Below are 27,899 nucleotides of genomic sequence, written 5' to 3' on the forward strand. Positions count from 1 at the left end.
GGTACCTTTGCCAAGGGCAATGCCACAACCCCTACAGACCCTGGCTTTTGGACTTGTTGCATCACTGTGTGACGGTCCATCTCAGATGCCTCCGAGCCCAGAGAAGTCGACGGTGCTTCTGGACACGGTCAACACAAGGCTTTCTTTTGGCACAGTGGTTGTATCGCTTGTACATGAATGACGGTTCTTGATGCATTGTCATTTGAGGGATCGGACTCCACAGTGATTCAGCTTCGGCTTGTACCCTTGCCCTTCAGCCCTTGAATACTTGACGTTATGCACCTTAGAGGGTAAAATCCAAATCCATTCCTATCTTTCTTTGAGGAACATTGTTTTTAAACATGTCAATCATTTTATCACACGTTCGTTGACAAACTGGCGATCCTCTGCCCAGCTTTGCTCCTAAAGGACCAGGCCTTTACTTGATGCTACTGTTTACCTTTTTGGGGAATGTGATGCAGGCCTGAATGGCAGCAATCAATGCATATTTACAAATGAAATTAAGTTTACCAGAATAAAACATGAATACGAGTCAAAGTAAATTTAGAAATCACTGCTTCCTTTTTTATTTGCATTTTAATTACCTTCCCAAATGTTTCTGATTTGGGGTTGTAGGTTATATATTGTGTTAACCATAGGCATTATTTTTGACATCTAATCAAAATACAAACGATTGCTGTTCACACTCGGCTCCAAAACGCCCCAGTGCAGGTCACGTTCTGAAGCAGCAAATAGAATCACATCATCTGCAAAAAGATGCACTTCTGAGGTCCAGTTATACACTGCGTTGAGGTGTCAAAGAGTAACTTGTGTTTTTTCTAGAGGAGAAGGAGTGCAATCTCTAAAAGCTCAAGGGCAGAGGAGGACAGGCTCTTTGAAACTCATGACATGAATGGTTATTAATTCTTATTGCTTTTTATCATTGCCATGGGTCGGATTCTGAACAAAAACATACAGAAATATTAACAGCACAGAGGTTTACCAAAAACTCCTTCAGCTCAGACTCCAGCGGGTCTCCGGCAGCGGACCAGTCTGAAGACAGACCCACATCCGGCTTCTCTACCGCCTTAAACCTGCAGCTGGAGTGTCGCCCCGGCAGCAGTGGCTCCTTCTCAATCTCAGACAACACGCTGCTGGAGGACCAGGCCGTATTGCTGGGCCAGCTGGAGGGAGCCACAGGAGAACCAGACCCAGAACTGAGCGGGGCTGACTCTCAGGCCCTGCTGCAGTAAAATGAGAGATTTTTGGTGCTCAGGAACTACTTTTGTCAACAGGGATCGACAAAATCATCAATAACTTTAATTCAGCTTTATTATGTGGTCTCAAACACAGGCCGTAACTTTATTTGGTCCTTTTTTCGATGTGGTTACTTTCTATATTCATAACAATTCTGATAAAACTCTACGCATCACTCTTAGTTTATGGGTTCATCCTAAAGGATACCTTTTTATTCGTACACCTGGAGCCTGCATAATGTTGTCAGACTCTTCCAATAAAAATCTGAAGCTGTCAGTTACAGAAACCAGCACTTTTAGTGGACGTACATGACAGTGAGGAGTCGCCTGGAGCGATTACATTACAGCCCGTTTTGTGGCATCTCTCTGCAGCTTCTTCCTCAATACTGGACTAATTCCAAACATGGTTGTCCCCATTACTCACAAAAACATGGGGAAATAGTGTCCAGGTTGAAAAACACTTAAAAGACGACAAAAATATAGTTCATATTTGCATGAACACAGCCATGTGCATCTCTCGAGGGCAACTCCAAAATATCTCCAGCGTTTGATTGGTCATGAATATCCTGCAGCCAAACATGTGTTTCTGGCACATTTCTAATAATCTCATCCGCAGCTTCATAATCAGCACCTTCATGAATACTGGTTCTGGAGCATCATTGTGTGTCCAGCTAATCATCAACATATGTCATTTGTTTATGAAAGGTGAAATGATGTGCTGATCAATATTTATGAGTATAACAGGCATATAAACCAGAATTGTTGCTACTGACACCACACACACACACACACACACACACACACCCTCTATGTGCTCTATACACAGTAGGTCTTTTTGTATTTTCCCAGAGCCACATACAAGAGACACTCAGGTGGCTATCATGAGACACAGTGTTCTCCAATGCCCTACAGATCCACACACACACACACACACACACACACACACACACACACACACACACACACACACACATTTGATGTCAACATGAAAACACTGAGAAAGGAGGCTTGTTCATATGTTTACATAGATACAAATTGCGAGTTAAAAATAAATCCATATCCAAATCCAGTGGTATATGTAGGAAGGAGGATGAATGTACCTATGTGTGGGAATAAAACAAGCTGTACATTTTACTGCATCCAAAGGAACCGATGTAAAAGTCAAGCCACCACAGTGAAGTTGTTCTTTTGTCCTGCCAGGAGAACCACTGTCTGCGGATCAAGATCCTGGGAGACTGCTACTACTGTGTATCTGGGCTGCCCGAGGCCAGGGCCGACCACGCCCACTGCTGTGTGGAGATGGGGATGGACATGATAGAGGCCATCTCGTGAGTTGTCCCGGGGTGAACAGCTGGTTAGAGGGGAACTACGCCCATTTTCAAAATCCATAAATGCTGTGGTCAAAGATATGAAATGAATAATAAGAACTCTCCCAAACTTCAGAAACTGTTATGAGAATATGAGTATTATGGTATATTTTCTGTCTGACTGAGAACCTGCTCTGGGACAACAGGATCCCGTTAGTTGGTCCTCTACCTGTCAGACCCTGATCTGGGTCAACAGGATCCCGTTAGTTGGTCCTCTACCTGTCAGACCCTGATCTGGGTCAGCAGGATCCTGTTAGTTGGTCCCCTACCTGTCAGACCCTGATCTGGGTCAACAGGATCCCGTTAGTTGGTCCTCTACCTGTCAGACCCTGATCTGGGTCAATAGGATCCCGTTAGTTGGTCCTCTACCTGTCAGACCCTGTTCTGGGTCAATAGGATCCCGTTAGTTGGTCCTCTACCTTCAGACCCTAATCTGGGTCCATAGGATTCTGGTGGTTGGTCCTCTACCTGTCAGACCCTGATCTGGGTCCATAGGATTCTGGTGGTTGGTCCTCTACCTGTCAGACCCTGATCTGGGTCAATAGGATCCCGTTAGTTGGTCCTCTACCTGTCAGACCCTGATCTGGGTCAATAGGATCCCGTTAGTTGGTCCTCTACCTGTCAGACCCTGTTCTGGGTCAATAGGATCCCGTTAGTTGGTCCTCTACCTTCAGACCCTAATCTGGGTCCATAGGATTCTGGTGGTTGGTCCTCTACCTGTCAGACCCTGATCTGGGTCCATAGGATTCTGGTGGTTGGTCCTCTACCTGTCAGACCCTGATCTGGGTCCATAGGATCCCGTTAGTTGGTCCTCTACCTGTCAGACCCTGATCTGGGTCCATAGGATTCTGGTGGTTGGTCCTCTACCTGTCAGACCCTGATCTGGGTCAATAGGATCCCGTTAGTTGGTCCTCTACCTGTCAGACCCTGATCTGGGTCAATAGGATCCCGTTAGTTGGTCCTCTACCTGTCAGACCCTGTTCTGGGTCAATAGGATCCCGTTAGTTGGTCCTCTACCTTCAGACCCTAATCTGGGTCCATAGGATTCTGGTGGTTGGTCCTCTACCTGTCAGACCCTGATCTGGGTCCATAGGATTCTGGTGGTTGGTCCTCTACCTGTCAGACCCTGATCTGGGTCCATAGGATCCCGTTAGTTGGTCCTCTACCTGTCAGACCCTGATCTGGGTCCATAGGATTCTGGTGGTTGGTCCTCTACCTGTCAGACCCTGATCTGGGTCCTGGATTCTGGTGGTTGGTCCTCTACCTGTCAGACCCTTATCTGGGTCCTGGATTCTGGTGGTTGGTCCTCTACCTGTCAGACCCTGATCTGGGTCCATAGGATCCCGTTAGTTGGTCCTCTACCTGTCAGACCCTGATCTGGGTCCATAGGATTCTGGTGGTTGGTCCTCTACCTGTCAGACCCTGATCTGGGTCCTGGATTCTGGTGGTTGGTCCTCTACCTGTCAGACCCTGATCTGGGTCCTGGATTCTGGTGGTTGGTCCTCTACCTGTCAGACCCTGATCTGGGTCCTGGATTCTGGTGGTTGGTCCTTTGCCTGCAAGAATCTATTCAGACCTGTTGCACATTTGCGTCGCTGCCTGTATGAATAGTTGTGCTGCAAAATATTTGCAAGTATTTTGCATTTTGGCGTCGTTCATCCGTCACGCCTCCATTGTGTAAAGGCCTTTCCTTGTCTGGTTTGTGGCTTTATCTAGCTGCCACCTACTCATAGTGGCAGCATGGCTGCAGCAGTGTTTGTGTTTTCATCTAACTAGTTACAGTTTTCCCCAAACATTTAAACACATTTCCAGAAGCTCAATTTCTCACAAATTTAAACACAAACTGAAAAGGGTTACCAACTTTGTCAAATCTCTTATAAAATGAAACGAACACCCAAAACAGAATCCTTCCACCAAAACAACACACACAGCTGGTATGTGCTTATGTTCAGATAAACACGGATGTGATACATTAAAAACACTACTATCAAAGTGTTCATGTGTATTTTGCTTCTTGAGGCCATGTTACATATAGTCGTAAAAGTATTGACTTTAATCTGGAGTTTTTCTCAATAATACTCGCCCTCCCTCGGCTCTGTTTTCCACCTACAATGGCTGTAATACAGTCTTAGAAAACTGCACTTTAACATGTAACTTTATTTAGTCTATGTCTATTTTGAGTCTTTTTACATCTATTTTTAGTCATTTTCAGTTTTTTATGTCTAATTTAGGTTGTATTACATATATTTAGTCGTTTTGTGTTTATTTTTAGTTGTTTCATGTCTATTTTTTGTCTCTAATCCTGCAGCCCTAGTCTGCAGAATGTTGCCACATTGTCAATCATAATCACTAAATGTCTTGTACTTCAGCCAGACACATCCAAAACATTCACTTCATGATCATAAGATGATCATTTATTTGCAAATCCCACCTATAGAACCTAATCAGAATATCTACTTCAGAAAGATCCCAATACTAAAAACAAGGTGACTTGTGGGATACCTCAGCAGTCAGCTTGTATCACTAAAGATGTTGACCAAATGAGAACGCGTAACATCCTCCGTCACCATCATTTCTGCAGGCTGGTTCGTGAGGTGACGGGGGTGAATGTGAACATGCGAGTGGGCATCCACAGCGGCAGGGTGCACTGTGGGGTGCTGGGACTCAGGAAGTGGCAGTTTGACGTCTGGTCCAACGACGTCACACTAGCCAATCAGATGGAGGCCGGGGGCCAAGCCGGGTAGGTCTCTGCAGTTATAGTCCAACTGACTTCAAACCAGTCTGTCCTGCTGAAACAGTATGTCTGAATAATTAACTTTTATATTGGCGTTTATGTGCGTTCCAGGCGGATCCACATCACAAAGGCCACTCTGAATTATCTGAACGGGGACTACGATGTGGAGGACGGAGTGGGCGGTGAAAGAAACACCTACCTGAAGACACACAACATAGAAACCTACCTCATTGTTGGCTGCAGTCAGAAAAGGGTGAGTTTTTATTTATTGTTGCATTTGTTGATTTTGTTCCACTAGAGGGCAGAAGAACATCTAAGCACCCTATAAAGTTGTGTATTTTGTCCCATTGGAGTTATGATTCTGTCTACTTGATGAATGAAAGTACAATATTTGATTTTTTTACATCCCCTCAGGGCTTCACCAACCTTTAGTTTAACTTCCTTCACCAGTTGGTGTAAATTGTAAAATAATGCTAAAAGAGGATGGAAAGCTCAGTTATTTATTTTATTCATAACATAAGAAATAAATCATCAATCAGGGAAGTACCATTCATTCTTTCAAGGTCTGATTCAAAGCATAAATAGAAGCTTTTCACTTTGACTGTCCTCGTCACTGGAGGACTGCTACAAAGCGTCTACTAGCAGCAGACATCATTACTTTTGATTAAAAACATGTGAACATGTGAAGACAGTAAACCCAAGATACAGTGAAGTACATGGGAACGCATTTAACAACAAAACTCTATCCATACTAAATTTACAAACTGTTGCAGAATCATCCGTCAAGTCGTAGAGTCACTACTTCACTAAAACATGACGGTTTAAAACACTTCAGACTCAGGTCAGAGGACTATATAGAGGACTATGTAGAGGACTACCTAAAGTACTATGTAGAGGACTACCTAGAGGACTATATAGAGGACTATATAGAGGACTATGTAGAGGACTAACTAGAGGACTATATAGAGGACTATGTAGAGGACTACCTAGAGGACTATATAGAGGACTATGTAGAGGACTAACTAGAGGACTATATAGAGGACTATGTAGAGGACTACCTAGAGGACTATATAGAGGACTATGTAGAGGACTACCTAAAGTACTATGTAGAGGACTACCTAGAGGACTATATAGAGGACTAACTAGAGGACTATATAGAGGACTATGTAGAGGACTACCTAGAGGACTATGTAGAGGACTACCTAGAGGACTATATAGAGGACTACCTAGAGGACTATGTAGAGGACTATGAAGGGGACTACCTAGAGGACTACCTAGAGGACTCTGTAGCGGACTCTGTAGAGGACTATGTAGAGGGCTATGTAGAGGACTATGTAGAGGACTACCTAGAGGACTATGTAGAGGACTATATAGAGGACTAACTAGAGGACTATGAAGGGGACTATGTAGAGGACTACCTAGAGGACTATATAGAGGACTATGTAGAGGACTAACTAGAGGACTACCTAGAGGACTACCTAGAGGACTACGTAGAGGACTACCTAGAGGACTATATAGAGGACTACCTAGAGGACTATGTAGAGGGCTATGTAGAGGACTACCTAGAGGACTATATAGAGGACTATGTAGAGGACTACCTAAAGTACTATGTAGAGGACTAACTAGAGGACTATGTAGAGGACTACCTAGAGGACTATGTAGAGGACTACCTAGAGGACTATATAGAGGACTATGAAGGGGACTACCTAGAGGACTATATAGAGGACTACCTAGAGGACTATGTAGAGGACTATGAAGGGGACTACCTAGAGGACTATGTAGAGGACTCTGTAGAGGACTAACTAGAGGACTACCTAGAGGACTATGTAGAGGACTATGAAGGGGACTATGTAGAGGACTACCTAGAGGACTACATAGAGGACTATGTAGAGGACTAACTAGAGGACTAACTAGAGGACTATGAAGGGGACTATGTAGAGGACTACCTAGAGGACTATGTAGAGGACTAACTAGAGGACTATATAGAGGACTACCTAAAGTACTATGTAGAGGACTAACTAGAGGACTATATAGAGGACTATGTAGAGGACTAACTAGAGGACTATATAGAGGACTATGTAGAGGACTACCTAGAGGACTATATAGAGGACTATCTAGAGGACTATGAAGGGGACTACCTAGAGGACTATGTAGAGGACTATGTAGAGGACTCTGTAGAGGACTAACTAGTGGACTATGTAGAGGACTATGAAGGGGACTACCTTGAGGACTATGTAGAGGACTAACTAGTGGACTATGTAGAGGGCTATGTAGAGGACTAACTAGAGGACTATGAAGAGGACTATGACGGGGACTATGTAGAGGACTATATAGAGGACTATATAGAGGAATATATAGAGGACTAACTAGAGGACTATGAAGGGGACTATGTAGAGGACTACCTAGAGGACTACGTAGAGGACTAACTAGAGGACTATGAAGGGGACTACGTGGAGGACTACCTAGAGGACTACATAGAGGACTATATAGAGGACTATGTAGAGGACTAACTAGAGGACTATATAGAGGACTATGTAGAGGACTATGTAGAGGACTACCTAGAGGACTATATAGAGGACTATATAGTAGACTACCTAAAGTACTATGTAGAGGACTACCTAGAGGACCATATAGAGGACTAACTAGAGGACTATATAGAGGACTATGTAGAGGACTAACTAGAGGACTATATAGAGGACTATGTAGAGGACTACCTAGAGGACTATATAGAGGACTATGTAGAGGACTACCTAAAGTACTATGTAGAGGACTACCTAGAGGACTATATAGAGGACTAACTAGAGGACTATATAGAGGACTATCTAGAGGACTATATAGAGGACTAACTAGAGGACTATATAGAGGACTATGTAGAGGACTATGTAGAGGACTACCTAAAGTACTATGTAGAGGACTATATAGAGGACTAACTAGAGGACTATATAGAGGACTATGTAGAGGACTATCTAGAGGACTATATAGAGGACTAACTAGAGGACTATATAGAGGACTATGTAGAGGACTATATAGAGGACTATGTAGAGGACTATCTAGAGGACTATATAGAGGACTATGTAGAGGACTATCTAGAGGACTATATAGAGGACTAACTAGAGGACTATATAGAGGACTATGTAGAGGACTACCTAGAGGACTATATAGAGGACTAACTAGAGGACTATATAGAGGACTATGTAGAGGACTATCTAGAGGACTATATAGAGGACTAACTAGAGGACTATATAGAGGACTATGTAGAGGACTATGTAGAGGACTATGTAGAGGACTACCTAAAGTACTATGTAGAGGACTACCTAGAGGACTATATAGAGGACTAACTAGAGGACTATTTAGAGGACTATCTAGAGGACTATATAGAGGACTAACTAGAGGACTATATAGAGGACTATGTAGAGGACTATATAGAGGACTATGTAGAGGACTACCTAAAGTACTATGTAGAGGACTACCTAGAGGACTATATAGAGGACTAACTAGAGGACTATATAGAGGACTATGTAGAGGACTATCTAGAGGACTATGTAGAGGACTATATAGTGGACTATGTAGAGGACTATCTAGAGGACTATGTAGAGGACTATATAGATGACTATGTAGAGGACTATATAGAGGACTATGTAGAGGACTATGTAGAGGACTATGTAGAGGACTATGTAGAGGACTATCTAGAGGACTATGAAGAGGACTACCTAGAGGACTATGTAGAGGACTATGTAGAGGACTATGTAGAGGACTACCTAGAGGACTATATAGAGGACTATGTAGAGGACTATATAGAGGACTACCTAGAGGACTACCTAGAGGACTATGTAGAGGACTATGTAGAGGACTATGTAGAGGACTATCTAGAGGACTATGTAGAGGACTACCTAGCGGACTAACTAGAGGACTATATAGAGGACTATGTAGAGGACTATCTAGAGGACTATATAGAGGACTAACTAGAGGACTATATAGAGGACTATGTAGAGGACTATATAGAGGACTATGTAGAGGACTACCTAAAGTACTATGTAGAGGACTACCTAGAGGACTAACTAGAGGACTATATAGAGGACTATGTAGAGGACTATCTAGAAGACTATGTAGAGGACTATCTAGAGGACTATATAGAGGACTATGAAGAGGACTACCTAGAGGACTATCTAGAGGACTATGTAGAGGACTATGTAGAGGACTACCTAGAGGACTATATAGAGGACTATGTAGAGGACTACCTAGAGGACTATATAGAGGACTACCTAGAGGACTACCTAGAGGACTACCTAGAGGACTATGTAGAGGACTATCTAGAGGACTATGTATAGGACTATCTAGAGGACTACCTAGAGGACTACCTAGAGGACTATGTAGAGGACTACCTAGAGGACTACCTAGAGGACTACCTAGAGGACTATCTAGAGGACTATGTAGAGGACTATCTAGAGGACTATGTAGAGGACTATATAGAGGACTATGTAGAGGACTACCTAGAGGACTATATAGAGGACTACCTAGAGGACTACCTAGAGGACTATCTAGAGGACTATGTAGAGGACTATCTAGAGGACTATGTAGAGGACTACCTAGAGGACTATATAGAGGACTATGATGCTCTACTCACATTAAATACATCCAGTATTTTCATAGATTTGTCTCAGTCTCTACTCTCTCTGCTCTCGTCTGTCTGTCCTTCTTCCTTCTGTGCAATGCATGATGGTATATAATGCTCAGTCAGTGACCATCGGTTGTCCAGTACATTTCAAATTGTGGGAAACTTTGAGTTAACTCTCAGCAACAGAACAACAGAATGTAACTTTCTTAAAATCCTCTGAGACCCTCCATGTGTGGGTGTTAAATTATTCTGAGGCAAAGACACAACATTTTGCGTCCATCATCACAACCACGGCTGTGGTGCTGCTGCTGACAGACCTGTCTGTTCAAACACACACAGCCATCGTCTATATTGTAAGTGTGTTTGTGAGAGGAATGATTTCATGTCTGCTCCGCTGGGTGAGCTCGGTTTGTTTATGACTGGCCTGCTTTTATCAGCCGTCTTGTCCTCCAGCAGCATCACAAGCTGTGACTTCAGATAGCTTGTCATGTGAAGTGATATCTTCCACTCATGTTTGCTGCACGTGCTCTGAGACAGAAGGAAGATTGTTCTGTCTTTAGTTTTTAATTCTTGGAAACATACGTCCTCCAGCCATTATTCAGTTGTGATATCAGATCTGTAAGCAATTAAGCAAATGAACATCTCTGGAATTCATCTTCTGACTCAACACCAGAAGTACCAGACATTTCTCCTGAGAGTAAAAATACATTACATTGTGATGATGTTAAACGCTGAGAAAGGAGATTCTCCTCTGATGGGGTTTTACGATCACGCAGACTTCAAACTATCAGCATTGGGGATCCATGTGTGTGTAACGTGCAGCATGATTATGATATGAATGTTAAACTTTTTGTTAAATCTTTTAAAGATTTGAGGCGGGGTTAGCCGATGCAAACAGAAGAGCTTTACATGGGTTGTAACTCAGGAGGTAGAGCGGGGTGCTCTATTATAGTCATAAGGTAGGTCTTATACAGGCCAAAGGGCCAAGGCTCGGTCCCAATTCTCCCCTAAGTTGATTCCATCTGAGTAGAGCCAAACCTTTCATTGCTCTATTTGGTGACCCTCCAGGAAAAGACATGTGATCCAGTTCCTAGAAGTGATGCAAGATAAGATCGGCACTTTTCCTCAGAGCGTTTGCATCTTCTAACCAAGCCAAAGGTTCCTTTTATAAATATTTAGTGGCTGAAATGAAGGCAGAGAGGTAAAAAGGGCAACATTTCCTCCTGAATATTGTCAAGTAGAAGTATAAAATAACAGTACAGTAATTGTCATTAGCTACTTTCCACAGTTGGAGAAAGACAAAGGTAAAGTTCATCTTCAGTTTCTCAGCTAATGAATTTATTCTAACATCTATTTGTGTTTTTGTTTCTCACAGAAAGAGGAAAAGGCGATGATAGCCAAAATGAACCGACAGAGGACCAACTCTGTCACCCACAACAGCGGCCACTGGAACGACCGACCGTTCTACAACCATATGGGCGGCAACCAGATCTCCAAGGAGATGAAGAGGATGGTGAGTTTAAACTGTGCTCATTTCACCCTCACAGCTGCTATCCTTCACGTGGGTGTAATAAGGCAGCCAGGTGACTCCCCTATATATCAGCCCACATTTAGTGATGAAACCAGCACATTGTTAATACCCATAATCCTTTGATGTGCCGCTGGCGATGGCCCTCCATGGCACACTCTCACCTCGGCCCGGAGAGGCTCTCAGGAGCTCTCAGGGAGCCAGCATGGACACGTAGGCGGCCATGATGAGGCGAGCACCACAACAAACGGCTGGTCCACTGCAGCAGGTTGAGCAGGGAGGACACACATGACCCCGATCCTCCAAACCTCACGCTCCTCCTGAAATCCATCAGTGATGTGACCGTATTCATTTCTGATTCACACTTATTCTTTCTTTGTTCTTTTCTCAGATCCCCTTTTACATCAACATTGCAACCTAGACTGACAGATGCAAATATAGGTCAAATATATTTGACCTTATGAGTGACTCCTGGTTGTAAAAAGAAGTCTATGAGAAAATGGTCCTACTTCTCTCTTGATGTATCATCTCAGTTAACATTGTAAACATGAGTTTATGGTCTCAATCTCTAGTTTCAAGTCTTCTTCAATGCAGCATGATGTTTATTTAGTAAATGACGGTCCATTTAGAGTCCAACGGACCATAAAGCAGGGGATGCTTCAGGGGGCGGGGCTACCACAGCATCACTACCGTCTCTACTAATGCAGATAGCTACTAATATGACTTTAACACCAGTTGTGTGTCGTTGTTATGAGTTTAATTGTTCTGGAGGTCAGGTACACCTTCAATTTCAACATAAATCAATTATTATTTTACACTAGCGGTTATACAGTTCTGTAGCAGCCCCACTGGTCTGTAGAAACAGCCAAATTAACCAAGAAAAGAGCGCCACCTAGTGAAACTTCAACCACATTAACACAAAATCAAATAGGACAGTCAAAGCAGAATCTCTCCAGCGGAGACTTCCTAGCATTAATACAAGCAGCTTCTCTGCTGTCGTCCTGAATGAGAACATTTAATTACTCTGACTGACATCGTGTCTGATGATGTGGTGTTTTTTTCTCCGTCCATCAGACAAGTGTGTCACCAAAAGTGTGTCTGGCTCACAAAGTTTGCAGAAACATTAACATTCTGACATCATCTTGATTTGCCACAGTTCAGCCTTTCTTCAGCCTCTATTCTCCTCCTGCCCATCACACACACATACTCGCTCTCTCTCTCTCTCTCTTTACGCTTTATTTTAAACTTTATTTAAATGTTGAGAAGACAAGATGAAAGCAGGGTTAGTCATTACTTCAGCAAAAATGCCAGATCTGAATGGTTCCAGCGTCTCTATGAGAATGTTATGAGAATGAGAAGCTTGTCTTTGTCATACATGATAGTGAACTGAACATCTTATCCTTGGACTAATAAGATTAATAAATACCGGATTCATTAATCAATCAAGAAATTAATCCACAGATGAATCAAGAAGGAAATAATCTTCAGGGCCATCAATGGAACGGCACCTGCCTACCTTCAAACACTGGTCAAACGTCATGCCCCGAAGCGAGCACTCCGCTCCTCTACTTCGGCTGGCCGGCTGGTACCACCATCGCTGAAATCAAACAAATGTCGCTCAGCAAAGTCCAGACTCTTCTCTGTTCTGGTCCTCAGTGGTGGAACGAACTCCCGACCAATGTCAGGACAGCTGAGTCATTTGCCATTTTCCGAAATTTTGAAGTACTACTTTACTCAGATGAGGACCTAACACTTGTTCTATTTTTTAGCTCTTACTGCATCTGCAATGATACGTCGTGGTTTCTTTGTTTCCTTCTTTTGACAAATGTACTTATTGTAAGTCGCTTTGGACAAAAGCGTCTGCTAAATGACCTAAATGTAAATGTAAATGTCTGTGACAGTCTTTACATTTTGAAGGCAGCTGTGATCCTTCAGCATTGACATTCTTGTGTTTGTCCAGAAGAGGGAGCTGTGTAGACGATTACCTCTTTTTACTATAATACAGTTATTGCCAAGTAGGGTTTCACATACAGTGAATTTCACTTGGTGATTGATGCTAACTATAGATTAAATCAAGTACTGCAACAGTCATGAAACATAAGAAAAACAGGAAAGTGTATAAAAAATGTATTATTAAAATGAAGAGGTGTACAGTTTTGTGCAGGAAAATGCAAAATATTGCATAAGGAATGTACAAAAGGCTGCAGTAAATGCAGTACAGAGATGCTAATACAGAAGATTAATGTTATACAGTCATATGTGCACATGGATAGGTTAGGTAACGGGGCCTACCGAGGACGAACCCAGGGCCAGAAGGGTTCAGGGGCCCCAAGCCAGGGCCTCTGTATGAAGGTAACATCTCTCGATGCAAAATAACAGAGCATCTATGAGAATAAACTATTTATACAATTTATTACTATTATTTGATATTATTATTTAAGTTTATATATGTACCATAATCAAATACGTTATACCACAATAATACTAAATAATATTAAAATGATACCATAAAAATAATAAATAATGATACCATAAGAATGTGATGATAGTAACCTACACCCACCTTTCCTTACAAACTTTTCTGGAGGAAAATAAAAAGCCAGAGTAACCAGTGAAATGTCTCCCTTTGTCTGCTCAACACTGTAGCCTCTATCTCTCTCTCTTGGTTCATCCCTTTATCTGACATCAACATCTAGAAACATCTCATTATAATTGCCGGCTGTTTCCTGCTGTGCCGAGCTGAGATAAGAATAGAGCGGTGCCAATCTTCACTTTCACACACATATCTGTTACTTTTCAACGACACCTGCGTGATTGTTTTCGCTGCTTCCCGCCACAGGACAGCTTTCCTCCACACTTCCTGTTTAATTTCAGTTTCTCACACTAGTTATTACGCCATCAGACCTACAATAACAGCTATTTTCAAAATGATAGTGCCAGCATTGAATTAGACTCTTATTATTCAACTGAACAAGCTGATGTGCAATCAGGAGGGTGATTGGTTGGCTGAAGCTCGTTAACTCAGTTTTAATAAAAAAAAAAAAAGATGTCTCGTAGATTATAATGACTTGTAGCAAAGGCTCAATAGAAGCTGTAGCCAAAACAAAAGGATGTATAAATAATGCACTGTAGATATATAATTCATCTACAAACGTAAAACTGTGGCCATCACATGTTAATGCTGAGCTGCAGTTCACCAGCTGCACTAATAGAATTATTACTGTCGATGAATCCATGATTCCTCATTTATGAATTATCGTTATTGTCAATCAAATATCTGAAATAACAAAACAAAAAAAAAATCCAAAAAGTGTCCGGTGCCTGGAATAATCTTCAAATCGGTGAAATCCACAAAATAATTTATTGTAATTTACAGATAGATAAAGCAGAAAAAAATGGTCTGTTTGGGGCTTTATAGTTAATTATAATAAAGTTATATAGGTAAAGTCACTGTTAATACATGTCATCTAAAGTCATTTACAGTGCAGTCATTTTGCATATTTCTTTGTTTTATCATCTACTATGTTAAAAAGGGCGGGTTGCTTATTATTAATAATGTTTTCTCTTTTATTTTTAATGTTTTCATTTTTTACTTATTATTATTATTATAATTGTTTTGTTTTTGCATCTGTAAAAGTGTAATGTGGGGCCAAGGGAGGAACAACAATGTGGGGGAAAAAGAAGAGTCCTTAATATTAATCTCATTGTACATGATAAATGAATAAATAATGTATGAAAAGGGGGGTAAGGTGAAAGAGTGAATCCAGCCTGCATTGAAATAGAAACCTGTTGCTGTTTGTACACTTTAGATTTTAATCTCCAACTAATTCTTTGTTGTGTCTCTGTTCTGTGTTTAGGGCTTTGAAGACCCCAAAGACAAGTGAGTAACTGTTGTGTCCTCCCCTCATCCACACCGCTCTTAGGTTCACTTTGAGGTCAATACCAAACGTGAGTCCTGAAAGGAAACCTATCTGTTCAGAGCCCTTTGAGTCGCAGGACGTTTATGACTGTAACTGAGTCAGCTGTTTAATTACAAGCATAAAGAAAACATCAGTGGGCCACCTACCGGCAGTTTGTTGCTTTTAAATTGTTGCAGATACACTTGAATACAAAAATGAAGTACATTTCTTTCCTGATAAAAGTGCAGCAATCAGTGAAACCTTTTTAGAAGTTGGTTTTGTCTCACCGCAAACTCATCAATGCATTAAACACAGGACAAAACATGACCTCAACACCTGATAAAAATGACCCAAAATAATGTTAAAGCCCCAGAAAACACATTCCCCAATAAGCTCCAGGGTGATGTGGGCCTATACTTTACATGAACACACAATCCTGTCAAATAATATTGGATATCGGAGTTAAATCTTAATAAATAATACATTAGGGTTTTTTTCCAGTTTGAGACAAATCCTTTAGATTAGAAGTCAAGGTTTCAGGGGATTCAAAGGGTAATTGCATTGCAAACATTTGCAGTGTTCATTTGTTGATCAGATCTTGAGATTACTTTGTGGATGCGGTTTCCGTGTCTAACATTCTGACTTCAGTAGCAATGCAAAGGGATTGAGCCTGTTTGAAACACTTTTTACATCCACGGTTGAAGTCCTTCTTCAGAAAGGGTAAACTTAATTTTGTCTAAACTCCAAAGATGCTATCATCCAGGTCTCCCGCTGCCAGCTCACGAAGTGACTGTCTCAACCAGAATCTAAAGACAGAGGAGGAGAGTTGAGCCTGATGGCTGTCAGCGATCAAAGAACTGCAGTCATTTCTAAAGAAGCTGTCCTCCTCCTCTCCTCCCAAACTGTTCTGTATCTGCGAGTTTGTTCTGACATCACGCTGAGCCGGAGCGACCGCTGACAGCCGCCGCTCCGGGCTGCAGCACAGCTCATCTTCTTATGCAGGCTGACAGGAAGTACATGCTGCGTTTTTACCACGCTCTGCTAGAAAGCATCGCTGGATTCAAAATCACAGCTTAGTTTGAAAATCTGTCTGTATAGCTGAGAGGTCTGGTGGAGTCACAAGTCCTGTATTTAATACATTTAGGAGTTTAGGAGGGATTAGAAATCCTCTCCGAACAATCTAATGTGAAGCAATTCTTTCACTGCAACAAAACCCCTTCTTTGCCACCATGGGGCGTCCCGATGACTTGAGGGTTAAACTGTGAACTGCAGGAACCCGTTTGAGTCTGATCAGGGACGTTCGTAGCATCTTTCCTGTTGGAAATGTATTTTTTTATTTTTAACAGTAGCTGCAGCAAAAGTTTTAAAGATCCCCTACAGGCTTGTTTTGTCTCATCCAAATACTTTGCTTTGAATACTAATTAAGACTAAGATCCAGAATCTGTGCGGTGGTAGTTCACCACCAGCTAGAACGGGCGCCGATGTAGAAGAAGGCTTTTACACACTGGTGGCGTGCTGTCGACGCCTCCCTGCTGTTCTTTCATACATTTAAGCACAACTTAACCTGCTCCGCAAACACGATCGGTTGCTCTTTTTTTGCAGTGTGAGAGAGCTGCACTTTTCCGGTGTGTAATATTTGTGGTTGTGCAAGTACTTTTACTGGAAAATACAACAGTTTGAAAAAAATGTGTCGATGTGCAAATTAATCCCAGGATAAAAACAGTGACGGTGGTTCGAATCCGACCTGCAGCCCTTTGCTGCATGTCAATTCAGTCCCATTCAATTTATTTATATAGCTCAAAATAACAAATTTGCCTGAGAGGGCTTTATAATCTGTACAACATACAACATCCTCTGTCCCAGGAACCTTTCACCGGATATTGGTGATAAGAGGTGCCTGTGCAGAGCCCAACATGATAAAAGGCCACAGCCTGTTCACCCTACTGCCCTCTGGTAAGAGATACAGAAGCATCAGCTGACGTACCAGCAGACTTCGAGCAGCTTCTTTGCCCTAAATGCATCCTCCACCCTTCACTGTGTAATATCGTTTAGTTTTCAGTTTGCAAAATAGAACTACAAACTGCATTTCCTTGTGCAACTCATTGTTTGAAACAAAAAAGAAACAAAAGAGTTTCAGCTAATTGTTTACCGGTCTGGTCTGATTCCCTCTCAGCATTGTTTTCAGAGAGAGCTGTAAAAAGGTGGCTGTAGACTAGCTGCTCAGCAGCAGGCAAACACAATGAGAGACTAGCAGGTGAACATTTAGCAGCTCACTAAACAGATATAGTCCTCTGGCTGTGGTGGAGACCAAAAACGGAGCTAAAAGAGAGAGAATACTTGACTTACACTCCGCACAGTGAAGGTCAAACATCAAACAGGTGAATTGACAGTTAAATATACGCGTCGTCTCTTTCTGCTGGCACTTTCATTCACCCACTTTTCACTTTTCTCTCTTCAAGAACGTGAACATTTTGGATGTAAAAGTGCAGCAGCCTCACACACTAGCATAATCACAGTAGCATCACATCAGCAGATCAGTGCTCGTCAATTTCAATCAATGTAAGTGATACTTTGCTGATTGTGTGATCAGTCCTCATCGTAGGACACCGGCTCATCGTAGCCTTTTGGGACTGAGGGGTGTGATTAAGTTTTTACCAGGGCGGGTTGTTACAGCCATCATATAACACTTTTCAGATGATTTGCAGTTCTTCCAGAGGTCCAGGTTTTTCTGAGAAGACGCTGAGCAGGACCAAGTTTAGCTGCAGTAAGAGCAGGAGAGATGTAAATGTCATCTAGTCTCATCTTGTGTCATTCAGGCATTTCAATTTCAGAAACACGCAAGAGAACCTGAACCCAGAGGACGAGGTGGACGAGTTCCTGGGCCGTGCCATTGACGCACGCAGCATCGACCGCCTGCGCTCCGAACACGTCAAGAAGTTCCTGCTCACCTTCAGAGAGTCTGACCTGGAGAAAAAGGTGATGCACACACGCACACACACGCACACACATTCACTCTGCCAATATAGCAGCAAATAATTGGCTGTGACAAGCAATCTTCCTGGTGAAAAAAAGCTCTCCTCCCGCTTGCTCTCCACTGTCCCTTGAGGAAGTCAGTCAAAGCAAAGTATAACAGAGAAATAGGAATTGGACTTACTAGAGGGGAGAGGGAGACTGCTTCAGACAGTGAAGGACAGGCGAGAAGAAAGGTTAGAGCTGGGTCATTGCTAACCTGGTTTCAAGTTTCAATCACTTTCTTTCTGTCACGGTCAAAGATTTAGGAAGGGAATACTTGGAGCCGCTCAGAAAGACATTTTTAAAGCCTCCAGTTTGCTGAGGATGAGATCATCTCAGACTTCAGCACCAGGACTCATATGAATCCTTTAGTACCAGGACTCATATGAATCCTTTAGTACCAGGACTCATATGAATCCTTTAACACCAGGACTCATATGAATCTTTAGTACCAGGACTCATATGAATCCTTTAGTACCAGGACTCATATGAATCCTTTAACACCAGGACTCATATGAATCTTTAGTACCAGGACTCATATGAATCCTTTAGCACCAGGACTCATATGAATCTTTAGTACCAGGACTCATATGAACCCTTTAGTACCAGGACTCATATGAATCTTTAGTACCAGGACTCATATGAATCCTTTAGCACCAGGACTCATATGAATCTTTAGTACCAGGACTCATATGAATCCTTTAGCACCAGGACTCATATGAATCTTTAGTACCAGGACTCATATGAACCCTTTAGTACCAGGACTCATATGAATCTTTAGTACCAGGACTCATATGAATCCTTTAGCACCAGGACTCATATGAATCTTTAGTACCAGGACTCATATGAATCCTTTAGCACCAGGACTCATATGAATCCTTTAGTACCAGGACTCATATGAATCCTTTAGTACCAGGACTCATATGAATCCTTTAGTACCAGGACTCATATGAATCCTTTAGTACCAGGACTCATATGAATCCTTTAGTACCAGGACTCATATGAATCCTTTAGTACCAGGACTCATATGAATCCTTTAGCACCAGGACTGATATGAATCCTTTAGCACCAGGACTCATGAATCCTTTAGTACGTGGACTCATATGAATCCTTTAGTACCAGGACTCATATGAATCCTTTAGTACCAGGACTCATATGAATCCTTTAGCACCAGGACTCATATGAATCCTTTAGTACCAGGACTCATATGAATCCTTTAGTACCAGGACTGATATGAATCCTTTAGTACCAGGACTCATATGAATCCTTTAGTACCAGGACTCATATGAATCCTTTAGTACCAGGACTCATATGAATCCTTTAGTACCAGGACTGATATGAATCCTTTAGTACCAGGACTCATATGAATCCTTTAGTACCAGGACTCATATGAATCCTTTAGTACCAGGACTGATATGAATCCTTTAGCACCAGGACTCATATGAATCCTTTAGCACCAGGACTGATATGAATCCTTTAGTACCAGGACTCATATGAATCCTTTAGTACCAGGACTCATATGAATCCTTTAGTACCAGGACTCATATGAATCCTTTAGTACCAGGACTCATATGAATCTTTAGTACCAGGACTCATATGAATCCTTTAGTACCAGGACTCATATGAATCCTTTAGCACCAGGACTCATATGAATCCTTTAGTACCAGGATTCATATGAATCTTTTAGTAGCAGGACTCATATCAATCCTTTAGTACCAGGACTCATATGAATCCTTTAGTACCAGGATTCATATGAATCTTTTAGTACCAGGACTCATATCAATCCTTTAGTATGTGGACTCATATCAATCCTTTAGTACCAGGACTCTAATGCGTCTTCGTCATCCTGTGTATATCCTCATTTGTTTCCGGACAGTTTATTTCATCTCAAACTTCATATATTGCTACATGTTTTGGTTTCTTATGTTTATTGAGTGAGCCAGAGTCTGAATACGATGCATTCAGGATGTCATCTTTATATAATAATATTTTTTGCAACAAAGACTACAAACCAACATGGCATCTGGTAAAAGACTACAAAGCCATAGTCAGCAGCGCAGGCAGGACAGTGATTGCTGCCCAACTGAACGATGTGAGCTGATTAACCAAGTAGAGCTGAAAAGGAAAGCAAAGGAGAAGTGTTAGAAGTGGGCTTGAGTTTTGATTTGACGACCTGTTGTTGGTGTTTTTTTTGTTTTTTGGATCTAAATTGTCCTGTTATGAAAAGACTGAATACACTGAATTTAAGTTGGGAAATGCTTGGCTGTCTTCATACTCTGCACCCTCACCTCCTTTTCTCTAAGGGAAAAGCTCCCGATCCCTCAGGACATCACACTACATAGTTCCTCCAGACAACTATGTCAAGTTTACAAGAAATTCAGCTGATCTATGTTTTTGTGTATTATTATTATTATTATTATTATTATTATTATTATTATTATTATTATTATTATTATTATTATTATTATTATTAACCCTCAATTATCACTATTGGCCTCAAAATAAATTCAAAACAAATTATCATTCAGGTTTTACTCTTCACAAGCAAACTTCAGGTCTGACCATTAAAATAACAGCACGTGGACCTTTTCCCTTCAAAGCTGTGTTTTATTTTACATGTATTTTTAGATTACTGAGGCCAGGGCATTTAAATGCAGATTTACAATAATCAAATATTCAAGCTCTGGTCTGGTCTGGTCTGGGATTTTACCAGCTCAAACTTTCTACTTTAGCATTAGAAAGTAAAGAGGAAGCATTTTGAGTGAAAGTTGAGCCTTCAAGTATAAAGCCATTTTATTTCAAGAACAGAAATGTTCAAAAGTCACAAGCTGTCACAAGTGGATGTGAAGTGTGCGTCCTCATTTGTGAATGATGTCTACATGATATGCAAATGCATAATACATTTTCTTAGTTTGCTTTCAGACGGATGTAAAGGAATGAAAGTGTTTTGTCAAATGTTAAAATGCTGTTTCCTTCTTGTCCTGCAGTACTCAAAGCAGGTGGACTCCAGGTTCGGCGCCTACGTGGCCTGTGCCTCTCTCGTCTTTCTCTTCATCTGCTGCATCCAGATTGTCATCATACCACCGTGAGTCAACACTTTCAAATTCTTCCCTCGCTGAAATATCCCCCCATTACCCACTCAAATTTCTCTGATGAAAAAAACGGGGTGACAGCAATTTGGCTCCTCACAGACACTTGAAATGTTCATTACTGTCATTTCAGCAACTGCTGGTCAAACAGAGACAGATGAAATCATCCATGTGTCCCCTTTATGCTAACACTAGCAGCCACCGTTATCTAATAAAGTTCAGAAAGGAGGGCTTGTAACGAGCCCACTTCCATTTATGATTAATGGTAGAGTGTGTTTGTGGAGCTGATTGGTTAAAATGTACATGAAATATGATACAGAAGTTACAGGGCAAATAAGTGTGAAACGTATCTAAAGCTGACTGCACAGCTGAATAATATGCTCTATTACTGTAGATAATCAAGCCAGAATCCATTAAGTATAATATTTAAAATGTATGACTCTATTAACTATATAATAACCATTAAAACATAAGTCTCCTTACTGCCTACCAACTATTACTGGGACTATATTACTATAATAATGTATGTTAAGTGTGATATTGGTCAAACAGGGATACATTAATATGAATGTTGGCATTTTGTTACAGTACTAAAGAAGTCTAATGAGGCATACTCTATAAAGGTTTGATTATTACTTTATTACTATTCTTATTTACTAATACATTATACATCAGTAATAAGCTGATTATACATCAGTAATTTTGTTGAAACAACTGGAAGTAAGTTTTGTTTTTATAACATACTTTACTGTGACTTTTAGAACATTTTATAACATACATGACCCTAATAACATTTTTATAACCTCATACCTTTTGTTGGAACAAGTGGAAGTACGATTTGTTTTTATAACATACTATACCATGACTCTAACATTTTGATGACATACTTCATAATACATCCTTTATGAACGATGTCCTATTAGAAAGGTGCTATGACACCTAATATTCAAAATGAATGAGATTGTCTTTAACGCGTCAGCTGTGGCCAAACTCTCCAAACTCTCAGTGTACCTTTTAGTCTTTGTGGCTTCACAAAACCTGCACATTGCCGTAATCCTAACAGTACAAGCATGATTGTTCAAGTGAAACAATCGTTACTGAAAAAGCTGAATAAATGAGTTATAAAAGAGAATTTCAGATCACTTGTAGCCGAGCAGCAGCAGCAGATGATTCAAAGGACTCACAGATCTCGTCTCGAGGCGAACATCCTCTTTTTTTCTTTTTAAAAAAAAATCTCTCCCTGCCCATCTCTCAGTATTGATCTTCTTCAACCCAGTCTCTTTATTAACCTTTCTCTTCGATCCTTTCATCCCACCACTCCCCTCTCATCTTTTATTCTTGTCTTAATGCCTCTCACAGTCCCTCCTTCCATCTCTCCTCACCACCTCCCCACTCATCCTATCCATCAGTTTTCCTGAATCATCTTCACATGCATTCACACGTTCTCTCCTTCTGCTGTTATCTGTCCATGTCACACACACACACACACACACACACACACACACACACACACACACACACACACACACACACACACACACACACACACACACACACACTTCCATTGGCATTGACACAAGCTCAGAGACAATAAAGAGAAGCAGATGCTGACACAAACAGTTAGCCAGCCGGGGACAAACATCACATGACTATAACGACATCCTCGCTGTCGTCTGCAGCTCCGGTCTGATGATCGGCTTCTTCGTCACCTGTCTCATCATCCTGACTGCTGTCATGGTCGTCTCCACCGTGTACTGCTGTTTTGGAGTGAGTACTCTCTGCCAAATCTCCGAATGAAAGGTGACACCTTGTTTCAGAAGTGTGATCAACTTGCTTCAAGAGATAGAAGAAGCCATTTTAGGACTTTTTTATTTCCCAGGATGCAGTTTTGTAGATTATTTATCACGATGTCAGAGATGGACTGCTTCTTCTTTATTCATATGGAATTTCAGGACCAGACAGATGTTTGATCTGCGGGTTGATGCCGTACTCGCTACTGATTGCAGATCATGTCGGTGAAATTGAAACGTAGTCTGCTGTTGGACCTCAGAGCAAGCTCTTTCAGATACTAGTTTTTAACTCTTACGTCTCACCCTCCATTCACAAGTTCTGTAATTAACTCTTTTTTCAAAGCTTTCTGAAAAAATGTTTGACTCATCAAATGAAGTTTGCAGTCAGACCTTTGACCCTTTGAATAGTTTCGACCCAGAATCCTCTCTGCTTATAGAAACAGCAGTGAGAAACAGCCAAAGAGAAGCTTTTAATCCCCCATGTCCTGCCACCAGCTCATGAGCAACACGAGAGATTTTAACAGAAAGGTGGAGCTGCTGTTGATGTTGTTTCCACTGAGGATTCATGGTTCGGCTTTGGTACAATTACTGAGCCTACAGAGATGATTTGTGGTGTCAAGACTCTAACCTGCAGGATGTGTTTGCAGATTTATTGAATTAGTTTCTTTGGAAAATAATTAGCATACTAAGGTAAAATGAATCAAATCAAACTAACTATTCATTGACTGTTAACCTCCTCTCCCAGCTCTTCCCAGTTGCTCTGCAGACTCTTTCTAAGAGGATCGTACAGTCCAGACTCAACAGCACGCTGGTGGGCGTCTTCACCATCATCATCGTCTTTCTCTCTGCTTTCATCAACATTGTAAGTTCAACAGCATAAAAGTCATCATTTTCTACTCGTAAGCACTGAGCATTTTGAAATCTCAAGAAACTGGTCTGATGTGTCCTGACTGACCTTTAACCCCATTAAGTTCACCTGCAGCAGCGTGGACCTGCATAACTGCATCATGGCGGAGTTTAACATCAGCCTGACGTCGGTGAACGCATGCCACGCCCACTTCCTCAACTACAGCCTGGACACGAAGCACAGCCCCTGTGGAGAGAGCAGCCTCTTCTGCAGCTTGCCGGAGGTACACCATCCTACTGGAGGTCCTTCAGTATGAAACTGTAGAGGAACCTCCTAAGGTGCTTTGAGGAACCTTCAAGTAAAGGCTCTTGGAAGAACCAGTTCTTATGGTTACCTGAGGAACCTTTTGAAGCTCTCTCAGGAACCTCACAATGCAAGGTTTTTTTCTGCTGTTGTAATGAAAAACAGTACAAAAATAATAATAATACAAATAATAGCTGTAGATTATTCATATTATCATAATTAAATAAAAAAATATAAATAAATGTTGAGACTTTCTCTGACAGTCCAATGACATGGAAGGAGAAAGCAAACGTTTATTTAAATGAGATGAATTCAAGAGTTCTTCACAGTACAGGATATCCAAATATAGTCGCCTGAAGATCCTGGAGGAACCTTAATTCAAGTTTCCATACTGAGAAAAGTTCTTGCAGGCACGTCATTCATGGTTTCGTTCTTCACCAAGCTACAAGCGTATGAGAGTAAGAGTGAGGAGGCAAATGAAGCAAACAGATTACTGCAGATGGTGGAAATGGAGGCTTTTAAAAGAGTTCAACCCTGATGAGGAACAAATGTGTCTGAAGCAATGAAGCCCATTAAGTTCAAGCATCTGTTTGTGACTGATCGTGTTGATCAGATGTAGCTGTTGCAACTGTTCAGGCAGCCTCGTTAACCAAAGGCTTAAAATGCTGCTGCAAGTGTTGCATAAAACGTTATCAGACCAGAACAAGAATATAGCATTCCATTATGTTTACTCTCTGCTTGTGTGTATCATCATACCTGGCTCAAATGTTCTCTTCCCTGTCTTTTGCGGCTGTTAGGTGATACCTTATAGCTTTTAGAACAATTCATTGTTGCAGTAAAACAGACAGAAATGTTCCATCCCAGTGAAGCACTTGCAATTGTACATTTGAAGGTGCTTGAGACGAGGGATATCATTCTGAACAGCAGCAGAACACATCCATGCTGAGTGAGGGTAATGCAGGTGTAAATGTTAACGTTTGGCTTGAACAGTAACGTGGCTTCGTCGGCATGGTAACGGTTAAATGAACAGTAACGTGGCTTGTTTTAGAATGGACTCGGCAAACATGAAAGCAAGTGTCCCGTCCCTAACGGCCCGTCTCCGTCCCGTCCCTCAGTACTTCTCGTCCTGTGTGCTGCTGAGCCTGCTGGCCTGCTCCGTCTTCCTGCAGATCAGCAGCCTCGGTAAACTCTTCCTCATGCTCTTCATCGAGCTGCTCTACCTCCTCATCATGGAGGTGCCCAAAGTGGGCCTCTTCGACAACCAGGACCTGCTGGTGATGGCCAACGCCATCAACGTCATGTGAGTCATCGCCGCTGCGTGTCTGTGTGTTATTTGATCGTGTGCAGATGTCAAACCTCTGATTGGCTCCCCTCTGTTCCTCCCCTCGCAGCGAGCACACCAACGGAACAAGGTGAGACTGATGGCGACTCTAATGACCACAGAGACCCGAGGCATCACCTCCCTCATCTGCTTCAGCTAACAGCATCAATATTACTGTGCTGGCGCTAATGGAACTGTAATGACCTGCTGGTGACAGATGCTAAGGCTAATGAGCCAAGATTTAGAGGGCCGCTTATTATTATTATTTTTGTGTCACAGTGTTTCTGCAAAGTCAAATCTTTACACCCAGAGCATGAAACATCTGAAATCCTGTGTGTGTGTGTGTGTGTGTGTGTGTGTGTTGACCTCCAGCTGTGTGATGGACTCTAAGGTTCCTCTGAAGATCATGACCCCGGTGGTCATCACCGTCTTCGTTCTCGCCCTCTACCTTCACGCCCAGCAGGTGGAATCCACGGCCCGGCTGGACTTCCTCTGGAAGCTGCAGGTGTGTGTGTGTGTGTGTGTGTGTGTGTGTGTGTGTGTGTGTGTGTGTGTGTGTGTGTGTGTGTGTGTGTGTGTGTGTGTGTGTGTGAGCGTGTGTGTGTGTGTGTGTGTGTGTGTGTGTGTGTGAGCGTGGGGGACAAACAGCAGTGTGTGTGTGTGAGCGTGGGGGACAAACAGCAGGTCCCCACAATGTCAATCACTACAGGGTTACGGGTTAGTGTTAAAGGGACATTTCACCCAAGAATAAAAAAATAAGCCAAGCTCAGTGTAGAGTTGGTGGAAAGTGATGAGGACTGGAGTGGACCTGACCCAGCTGGACTGGTCTGACCTCAGTGACACCGTAGGCCTTTGAAAGTCCACCATGAAGTGAGGACCGGCCAAAATGTCCCCACTGTCCAAAAACCTCCTGACTCTGGAGGTCTAAGAGTCATTGGTCATTGTTTGGGCGACTGTGGCTCAGTTGGTAGAGCGGGTTGGCCAATGTTCGGAGGGTCAGCGGTTCGATCCCTGCCCTTGTCACTGTGTCATGGTCGTTGTGTCCTTGGGCAAGACACTTCACCCAGCTTACCTCGTGTGAATGTGTATGACTGCTGTATGTTTGAGGTGGTGGTCCGTAGGCTGTAGGCGCAGAATGGCAGCCACGCTTCCGTCAGTCTGCTACTATTGTAGTTTACCACCACCGGTATGACTGTGTGTGAATGAATGGAACCTGGAACCCTGTCAGAGCGCTTTGAGTCTCCTGGAAAAAAGCGCCATACAAATCCAATCCATTATTATTATTGGTCCTCATAAAGACCACGGCCAGGCTCTGCTTCCTCTGGCTATGGTTGGTGTGTATGTGAGAATGTGTTTTACAACAGGTCCCCACAATGTCAATCATTACATTCATTAAGATTTAGTGTTAAAGGGCCATTTCACCCCAGAATCCAAACTATGACGATGCAGATGTTGGCGGTAGAGATGTCTGCCCTCTCTCCCATGTAATGGGACTAAGGAGAGACTAAAGCTCCTTCTACACTGCCTTTTCGTTGCAGGAGTATCACTCTTTTGTTCCGCACCGCTGTTATTGTAAAAGGTACTGAGACGGAAAAGGGTGACAGAATCGTTCAACAGAGGCGAAACGAGGAGAGACGGCCTCTCTGTGAACGGAGCGAGCCAGAAAGCCGGGACGTTTTGAAGAAGTGTTGTGTGTGCGACCACCAGGAGATATAACAAGCTCAGAACGTTGATATGAAGAAAATTACTATGCAGTTGACAACTCCACCCGTAGGCAACTCACACTGAAACTGTCTCGCTTATTAAATTGCACTACACGTAAGAGCACAAATCTGTAGTTTTGAGTTTGAGGTGAACTGTCCCTTTTAGGTAAGGGCATGTTTCAAAGGAATGAATGTAAGTCAATGCAATGTCCCTTTAAGTCAGTGGAACATGTGTGTGTATGTGTCTGAACTTGTAAAGCTATCTTTGTGAGGACCCATCAGACCATCAGAGAGGTTTTGGTGAGGGCATATTGGTCGGTCCTCACTTCGTCATATTGTGCACTTATTTAACAATATATGCTGAAAAGAAAACAACTTAACATTTTGATATCAAAATCCAATCTTTTGCTTCCTGCGAACATTATATGATGTGTTTCAGTTAATTTACTTACTAAT

At 42.1% G+C, this 27,899-nt stretch overlaps 1 protein-coding gene across 2 annotated transcripts in view; it reads left to right on the top strand.

Annotated features, from left to right (window-relative positions):
• adcy5 (adenylate cyclase 5) overlaps positions 1–27,899 on the top strand; it is a 102,372-nt gene that overhangs the window by 65,517 nt on the left and 8,956 nt on the right. The window contains exons 5-17 of one of the 2 annotated variants that reach the window (XM_084022562.1): positions 2,436–2,563; positions 5,184–5,342; positions 5,448–5,589; positions 11,327–11,464; positions 15,337–15,359; positions 18,210–18,354; positions 21,378–21,475; positions 23,159–23,246; positions 24,015–24,131; positions 24,241–24,399; positions 25,535–25,719; positions 25,811–25,831; positions 26,113–26,245. In XM_084022562.1, coding sequence (XP_083878688.1) covers positions 2,436–2,563; positions 5,184–5,342; positions 5,448–5,589; positions 11,327–11,464; positions 15,337–15,359; positions 18,210–18,354; positions 21,378–21,475; positions 23,159–23,246; positions 24,015–24,131; positions 24,241–24,399; positions 25,535–25,719; positions 25,811–25,831; positions 26,113–26,245 — 1,536 coding nt within the window. Of the gene's footprint in view, positions 1–2,435; positions 2,564–5,183; positions 5,343–5,447; positions 5,590–11,326; positions 11,465–15,336; positions 15,360–18,194; positions 18,355–21,377; positions 21,476–23,158; positions 23,247–24,014; positions 24,132–24,240; positions 24,400–25,534; positions 25,720–25,810; positions 25,832–26,112; positions 26,246–27,899 lie in introns of both variants that reach the window. The other variant, XM_084022561.1, reaches the window with a different exon arrangement.

The sequence above is a fragment of the Eutrigla gurnardus genome (genome assembly GCF_963514095.1).
Source record: "Eutrigla gurnardus genome assembly, chromosome: 12".
NCBI classification, from domain to species: domain Eukaryota; kingdom Metazoa; phylum Chordata; class Actinopteri; order Perciformes; family Triglidae; genus Eutrigla; species Eutrigla gurnardus.